The 9,148-nt window shown below is 41.6% G+C and overlaps 1 protein-coding gene across 1 annotated transcript; it reads right to left on the reverse strand.

Moving 5' to 3' along the window:
- Positions 1-1,039: 1,039 nt before the first annotated feature.
- On the reverse strand, positions 1,040-5,378 carry LOC124023059 (homeobox protein Hox-C1a-like). The gene is given in 3 exon segments (XM_046337649.1): positions 1,040-1,608; positions 1,611-1,924; positions 4,649-5,378. Coding segments are annotated over 3 exon segments (984 nt in total). The 5' UTR covers positions 5,244-5,378; the 3' UTR covers positions 1,040-1,533.
- Between the last annotated feature and the right edge of the window lie 3,770 nt (positions 5,379-9,148).

The raw sequence follows: 9,148 nt of genomic DNA on the forward strand, positions 1-9,148 counted from the left end.
TTATGTGCATGTGTCCATAATAACTCTATAATAGTGTCATATTCATTCATGTAAAAAAATATGCATTGAAAATCCCAAAATACAAGTACAATTGTCTACACTTACAATTAATTTAAATGAAGGCATTGGTAAGTAGGCCAATAGTTTACACCAAGTAAATGAAGCAATTCCGTGTTTCCAATTGTTTTGTAATTTTCAGCCCTGCACCACATTTACTGGTGATAAATAACACACACAAAAACTAATCTACTAAATTAAATTAGGAGCGTTTTCGATATTTCAACAAAAAAAATGGTTTATCACTTGTGTGGTTTTAAAGGTGACATTAAAATATAAGTCCTATATATTAACACCCCGGATAACCTGTTACACCATTAATAACGTTTTTATGAGGCATTAAACGAATCTCTACCGAATGCATTTCAGAGGTGTCGTGCGTGCCCAGGCAATTCATTTGTTCATTTATAAGAGAACATGGCAGTTTAGAGAGCGTTTTATCGTCGAACCATGAGTGTTCAAACTGTAAAAAATATTCAAGAAGTGGATTCTTATTTTCTGAAATATGTTTATGATTAGGCTATAGCTCACTAGTTTAGGAAAGAGGATTCTACCATCATTTGCTCTTGCAGTTCCGTTGAAATGCGTTCAAATATTTGATTCAAATGGTATGATTAAGAGAGAGAGAGAGAGAGAGAGAGAGAGAGAGAGAGAGAGAGAGACCAACAATGTTGAATAGAGAAAGAAAAATAAATGCAAAAATACATATTCAAGAACATGAAATAGGTTAATGTAACATATTCCAATTCAAATCACTTTTAAGTTATTCAAAATGTGTATAAACAAAATACATTTACTTTAGATAGGCTAGGGGAGTATTGATATACATTATTTTGGAAATAGCTTTCAGCCTTATGCGGTACTTGAAACTCACTGGAAAATTGAAAATTAATTGGATATTCTTTTAATACAAGATAAACCCTGACGGAAATGTAAATGTAAGTAGGCTGTACCGAAGAAAGAGCTGGCCACAACGTTAATGTAGTGATGCTTTAATGACATGCAAGAGACAATAAATAACTAAATCAAGTTTAGTAGGCCTACTAAATACACAAATAAATATAATAATATTGATTGTCTGAATAAAGTTATGTTATTTGATATGAACTCATAAAGTGCAATAATCATTATATTATTTCACCTGACAAGCGAGCGCAACTCAAATGTCCTCTTGAATAGGCTACTCCAATGAAAAGTCTCAGGTAGGCCTACATGCGCCCCTAAAATGAGGAATCACTGACTCAAACACTTACAATAACACATTCTGGAGTTCACAAAACTTACTCTGCTTTCCGTGATGTTGTTTTTTTGTGAAAAACAACATGACCCTGATTAACCAATTAAGGAAGAAATTCCTCCTAATGGAGAATCAAAGAACCTGCATGTTGATGATACTGTCTGCCACTGTCTGCATGAGACAGTTCCTCTAGTTGAGTGTTAATGGGCGGCAGGTGTTTGGGAGAGCATGAGGTCGGTTCAAGTTGTCCAGGAGAGGAATAAGTGTCCAGGCTGTTGGAGCGTGAGCTTTCTGAGCAGCTCGAGGACACGCAAGGGGCCACCGGGAGAAGACCCTCGCGCATTAATTTCTTCTGTTTCATACGCCGGTTCTGGAACCAAATCTTCACCTGTGTCTCGCTCAGTTGCAGGGCGCTCGCGATCTCCACGCGTCTGGCTCGCGTCAGGTACTTGTTGAAGTGGAACTCCTTCTCGAGCTCTGTGAGCTGTTTCGTGGTGAAATTGGTCCTTAGTACCCCGTTAGCGGTAATATGATGCCCATCGGTGGGAATGCTGTGGTTACCTCCACCTCCTCTGTCCATACTGACGCCCGGAGCGACTATACTTAATCCACAGGCCATGTGCATCTTGGCTGAAAAGACAGTTAAAACACAGGTATAGTATAAATATATCGACTGAATTCAATGAAGTAACCCAGCCATAAAATATAGACAGTACAAAATGTATGACTACCGGTTTATATCAATCACTACCGGTTTATATCCATCACAATTACTTATAAAAACATATATTAAATAGGTTAATTCAGTTATTTGGTTAAGTGTATTAACATCCATAAATTGGAGTAGATGCTTGCGCGGGGGAAACTTGGCTCTAGCGCCACATTCACATGCTCTTGTGCCAAACATTCAGCTGTGAAGTTCCTTATACTGTTGTATCTGTACCACGAGGACAGGTGTTGGATGTAATAACGTATATCACAGTACATGTATAGGCTATCTAACAGGGCCTATATCAGAGAGAACAGAAAGCTCATATGATAAATGTTAACATCCATGTTTTAGACAAAGAAGAATGTCAGAGACACGTTACATATACAGAGGCTACCAAACCTAACCTGAAATGACAGCGCTGTAGCCAATAGTGAATATGAAAAAACCTCGACAGACAAAACAGTACATTAAGTAAATAAGCGCTTTGGCTCTCATGAATAGATAATCACATTCTGATTAATGACGTCTAAGATAATAGAAATTGGCGCTGGCCAGAAGGCGTAAAATGAAAATATTTGAAGAATGACTTGCACGCTTTAGAAATAGCCAGCCAGCAGAGCCAGGGCAAGCCGCCGAGCCGAGGCCTTCCCAGCCAAGGAGAGAGAGAGAGAAAGACGATAAGGAGAGAGAGAGATCGATACACATTGCCTCGGCCATCTGGGCATCCTGCCCACAGTAATTCAGGTGCTGTCAGAGCATAATCGAAGAATGACACACTGGGAGTATATACACTGTACCAGCAGATCAAGAGGCAGAGGGGTGATAGGCCTTTATGCAAGAGAGAACATAGGGATGGTTTGCTTCGTGCCAAGACTAATATACCCCCCTGAAACGTTGCTGCTGCTGTCACTAATCATACTACTGCTAACAATGTGGCGCTAAAGAGGTCTACTCCAACCCTAGAAATCATCCTTACAGATACTATATCAATATCTTTACAGCTGTTTGTATGATAGCTCAGAACGCTGGCTAGAGGACATTGATAGCAGTCCTGGAAAGCAACATAAACAATCAATATAAATGAAGACATATGTGGTGACTATATGAACTGTCAGCCTGGTACCAACTGATAAGCGTCGACAGCATTAATTGTTTCGCTGTATTCTTATGTCTCTGAGACGGACAACAAAGAATGTAATCTCCAAACTCTGGAGCCCGTATTCATGAAGCGTTCCCCCTGTCCATATCATTTATATTCATGGTGGTCAAAAAGGCAAACTGATCCCAGATCAGCACTCCTAGGCGCTTTGTGAATACAGACCCAGATTGCACATCATAATAGAACCAGAAAGAAGGATCTCTATTGGGTCCATATCACCCCAATAAAGCATCTCTTTATTCAGATGTGTTTGAGATGCAATTCTTCCGAAGGCTGTGAGCTCACAGTTTTCCCTTTTCACCTCACACTGGATACTCAGATGTAGATATTATGCTGTTGTGAGACGACATCTCTTTGTCAGGATGAGAAATTACTTTTAATGGGCAAAGTCAAGATACTCAAGGTATTTTTTTTAATATACCACGTATTCTACATGAGTTGTATAATCTAATTTCTGTGAAATCAGAACGTTTATGCTGAGTGTCACAGTAAAGGCTCATGAGATGTTGGTGGACTGATTATATGTGACAATGATTATGTTAAAACGGACACATGTAAAGGTGCTGGGCACTGAGATCAATACACAAGGCTCTCATTACTGTACAGACAGATAATCAATAGGCAGAGAGCTCTAATGTTACTAACGTTATAGGGAGTGCGTTTGACTAAATTTAAGATTAGCAGCATTGCACACTGCACGCTCAGGCAATATTGCATTGTCGGAGCACAATGATGTGAAAGCAAAGCACGTGGATAGCTATTATATTTCATTATATTCTCTTATTTAATTTTATTTTATTCCCTTCTATTGTGTTATAGTGTGGGAAATATCTCCACCCTTTTTCTGCGCCCAATAGGTAGAGAGAGTCAAGTTGGCCTATACTGTATAATAACCATGTACACCTCGCCCAGCCTCCCCTGCCGAGCATCCCAGTCCATTCCGATTATCCTAATCCGGGTAGAATACATAGTTCAATTGTCACATATGGTTATTGTAGTAGGCTGATTCAGGAATCGTAACTACTACAGTTATCACGTTCATATTTTTGCTGGAAGTTTTGTTAAAGGTAAATTCACAAGTATGCATGTATTTGTACATTTTGAGCCATCACTTGCTGAAAAATAGGTTACATGCATCCAAATGTATAATTTTCTTATTGAATATTTTTTGGTTGATGATGTTGAGCGACTTTACGAAACTTCATCCACGCTCGAACACGTCACACGTTGTTGCCCGTTGCACAGTCGCCTAGTCTGTACTTTCTCACAGCACAGCACTGCCCTTCATACTGAATTGTGAATATAGCACATTAAAATGTATACTTTCCAATAGTAGGCTATGTTGATGAATCAATGGGCAGTTTACTAAAAGTTATAGGTGCTATTGTTTTTCGTATCAACAATAAATCCAATGTTTAAAAAGTAGTTTGTCAATAAGATGCTTATTGTCTTTCCAAATGGAAATGTAAACTCCAAAACTTACCTGTCCGAATTTGACTTCTCTTCTTCACGTTCATCCAATCAAAAGTTTTGCTCCTGTGACTTAGTTCAGGTACCTTACACTTGGGGTCGGAGTGAGAGCTACTGTCCACAACAGCAAAGTGAACATTAGACCCATCGTGAGTGTAGATTTTAATGTGCGCATTTATAGACCCGAATTCTGCGTGCGCTAGCGCCTCAGTCCCGGTGATGTGTGTGGAAGAGGAGTATCCAAGTCCCGGGAAGTCGTGTTCCTGCACCCGGAGGTAGGAGGGGAGACGAGAGTAGTGAATGCAGGCCGGTGGCGTGGTTGAAAAGCCCTGACTCTGTGTCAGAGGAGAGCTACTCGAGCCTGAGTAGACTGGTAGCTGAGTTACCGTGCAGTCGGTCGCAGAATTGGCACCGGAGAAAGACGGGTAACTGTGTTGTAATGAATATCCCGGGTCACCCTCTGATAAAGAGTTACCCTCATTGCCAGCTCCAAGTTCTGGAGAAATGATCTGGCCCAAGTCACCTATCCTGACCTCCCCTGGTCGGTGTCCCCCTGCGAACAGAGCGCTACTCTCCCCATCGCACGTTAACTCTTGATACAAATTCATTATCACCTACGCATAATCATTGGATCGGTCAAACGGTTATAGGACTCATGGACGGGTGGCCTCTAGCTAACACCCAATAACACATGGATGACCGAGATAGCGACCATAGACAGTCAGAGGGACATGCCCTGGAGAAATTCGATCTCTGATTGATGGAGATGACGTGCCCTCTTGGTCTTGGCCAATAGATGGACATCTATGTCATCCACCGGGGACAACACACTGATTAATCAAGCCAATCAAGTTGTAGACTCATTTCATGTGGTCAAATGAACAAACTCCAGTACAGCAGACAATAGCTGTTTAGTCCCCATCGTTCATGGTAACTTTCTTTTCTCAAACAGGGCTGTTTAAATGCGTAGGATTTACACATTAGATGGACATAGAAGGGGTACTTGGTCATCAAATAGGACTGGGATATGGAGAAACAAGTAAGTCAAGTTTGCTAAGACGATGGACCGACGCTTCGGAAGTCTGGCTTTCATCAAAGTATCACTGTTCGTTTTTAAAACAGGCACCGGTAAGATGACGTCAGCTGTGGTATGTTTGTACCACACAGTGCTGCAGGCCTGCGGTGATCTACCAACTTTGTGACTATCATGCCAGCTTTGTTGTTATCAATTATAAACGATTAGGGCTAGATGTTTTTTTTATAACTGGTTTTAAGGTCCAATGAAAGTAATGTTAGCAGGTCCTGGATTTAAATGTTTGCCAATAGGAATATAGGCCTAAGCCGTTCATTATACGAAAACACTCAAAATATAATAGACTAAGGGAATCCAGACTAGTCATTGATTGACATTAGTCTCGTACACAATTATACTGCGATTATGGTTTCTTCAGCCGCAGAGGCCGTGATCAGTGCAGGGCTAAAGGTCATGTGAAAGACACACTTAATGGGTTCAAAGGTCGTGACCGTGGCTGTTGAGCTCTTCACTGACATTTACACGTTAGTCATTTAGCAGACCCTTTTATCTTGAGCGATTTGCAGGAGTATTTAGGGTACATCGACAGATTCACCTAGTCAGCTCTGGGATTCGAACCAGCGATCTTTCCGTTACTGGCCCATTGCTCTTAACCGCTAGACTACCCATTGGCATCGGAAATGTCAATAGTCTCCGAATAACTAGGAACATCGGTGGTGACAGGTGGACATGCACGTTCCGTTTGTGTTCCCAATTACCGACAATTAGCTATGCAGCCTCTACACAGTTTACTTAATGAAATGGGATGCTAAACTAATATAAAGTCAGTAACTATAAATGATCTAACTATGTCAATATTGCACATTCAATGCTGTTATTTCAGATACATAGGACTAGATCTTTACTATTCCACAAACACAGCAAGCCTTTTTCTCGACATTAAAGTACATTTTCATTTTTCGAGACGTGGCATGAGAAATTGTAAAAGTGCTAATTCAATAAATAAAGGAATACAACAACAAACTTTATATTTCATTTTGTTCATCCGATATCATTTCCATAGTTACGTGTATATTCCTAGACGCTTATCCTCATTTCATTGTACTACAAGCAGAGTTTAGCACCTGTTTAAATGCCCTTTACATTAAATTAGTATATTTTCAGATTACATTGTTACTATGCTGTTCTTGTTTTCTTGTTATTCATTGTATTTGTCATCTGCATTTTTGTTTAAATTATTATTATCACATGTAACATTATTTTCTATCAAAGACCATATCACTAACCTGATCACAACATATTTATCAGCAACAGTAATTACAAAGCAATTCTATATAATCAACGATTTAGGCCTATAACGGCATACAACCTTCTATAGACTACACCCCTGAAACCCGGTCGCAGCTGGGGGAGGTAATGGAATTCTACAGGCAGCGATGAGCTGAATGACTGAGTGCGATATATTCCTTCCCTCCGCGCATTTGCATGCAACACTTATCCATCTTGTTGTCAGCTCGCGAGGTTACCCAGGGTTCACACGCTAGCCTGTTTCTCTCCCCTACACTCAATAAATAAAACTCGTTCTGTTTACCGACTGAATATAAATTTGTTTTCAGTCGATCGCAGACCTGTGTGGAGATATTAGAAATTGTATTTCTCTAACGGCTTTCATCAGAGGGAGGAGGAAAGGGGTTTGCAGGGATATAAAGAAAAACACTGGTATGAGCATCTCTCCTCTCCCTTCATGGAAATACATGTCATTGTTGAATGAAAAATAATAATGATCCCAGTAGCCACTGGATGAATTAAAAATATATATTTTTTACAAGGAAAAAGTGCAACCATCTTTTCAGTGGCGTAAATACAAGTGGTTGTACACTTCCTGGCAACAGGAGTGATATTATCACATAGACCTCAGGAAGAAAAACAAGTCATCTGGAGTCTCCCTCTCAACAGCTTGTATCCCCAAAACAGACACATTTACAGGGACAGGTGATGATAAACAATCTGGGCTCATGTTCAGAATGGAGAAGGGAAAGATTCAAGCTTAAAAAATACAACTGGAATAAAACAAACCAGTAGCCCCCCCAGGGATTATTGATTCACTGATACTGATAATTAGTTTTCTCCTCCATCCTCTGATGTCAGTGACGTCTGTGATCTGTCGTCAATAGAGGAGCTGAACTGCTGAGGCCCAGGGATCATGGTGGTGGTGATGGCCGGATGGGATCATCTCCTATAGGTTTGTATTGACCCCTCACCCTGCTGACACACACACAAACATGTACTCACACACACACACACACACACACACACACACACACACACACACACACACACACACACACACACACACACACACACACACACACACACACACACACACACACACACACACACACACACACACACACACACACACACACACACACACACACACACATACCTTGCTGACAGTGGTCGGTAATGATGCTGCAGTGGTGATGATGCTGACATTGACACGATGAGGATGAGGCCCTGGTCTAACCCAGGAACACTGTCAAAGACTCATTATGTGTCATCTCTCGACCCTGGGAGCTCTGGGAATGAACTGTACGATGACAGATAACTGTCACCACCAACCAGAGAGGTCACAGCCGGCCTTTAATGCAGTGTGGGGCTGAGCGGTTAAAGCTGGGCGATCTGTACAGTGGTGAGGATCTCAGTGGGACCCACCCGAGCAGTGTGGGGCTGAACATTTAAAGCTGGGCGATCTGTACAGTGGTGAGGATCTCAGTGGGACCCACCCGAGCAGTGTGGGGCTGAGCGGTTAAAGCTGGGCGATCTGTACAGTGGTGAGGATCTCAGTGGGACCCACCCGAGCAGTGTGGGGCTGAACATTTAAAGCTGGGCGATCTGTACAGTGGTGAGGATCTCAGTGGGACCCACCCGAGCAGTGTGGGGCTGAACATTTAAAGCTGGGCGATCTGTACAGTGGTGAGGATCTCAGTGGGACCCACCCGAGCAGTGTGGGGCTGAACATTTAAAGCTGGGCGATCTGTACAGTGGTGAGGATCTCAGTGGGACCCACCCGAGCAGTGTGGGGCTGAACATTTAAAGCTGGGCGATCTGTACAGTGGTGAGGATCTCAGTGGGGCCCACCCGAGCAGTGTAAGCAGCTAGGTGATATACGTGTTGAGGCCTGCAGCAATCTGTTTAGTGGGGATCACTAAGCTGAGTTTAAATATATTTGGCTAATGTGTATGTTAACTTCTGATTTCAATTGTATGTATGCATACTGGTGCACCACAATAATATCAATACATCCTGGGGCTCCACAATGATATCTATACATCCTGGGGCTCTACAATGATATCTATACATCCTGGTGTTCCACAATGATATCTATACATCCTGGGGCTCAATAATGATATCTATACATCCTGGGGCTCCATAATGATATCTATAGATCCTGGTGTTCCACAATGATATCTATACATC

Source organism: Oncorhynchus gorbuscha, linkage group LG03 (genome assembly GCF_021184085.1).
Source record: "Oncorhynchus gorbuscha isolate QuinsamMale2020 ecotype Even-year linkage group LG03, OgorEven_v1.0, whole genome shotgun sequence".
Taxonomy (NCBI): domain Eukaryota; kingdom Metazoa; phylum Chordata; class Actinopteri; order Salmoniformes; family Salmonidae; genus Oncorhynchus; species Oncorhynchus gorbuscha.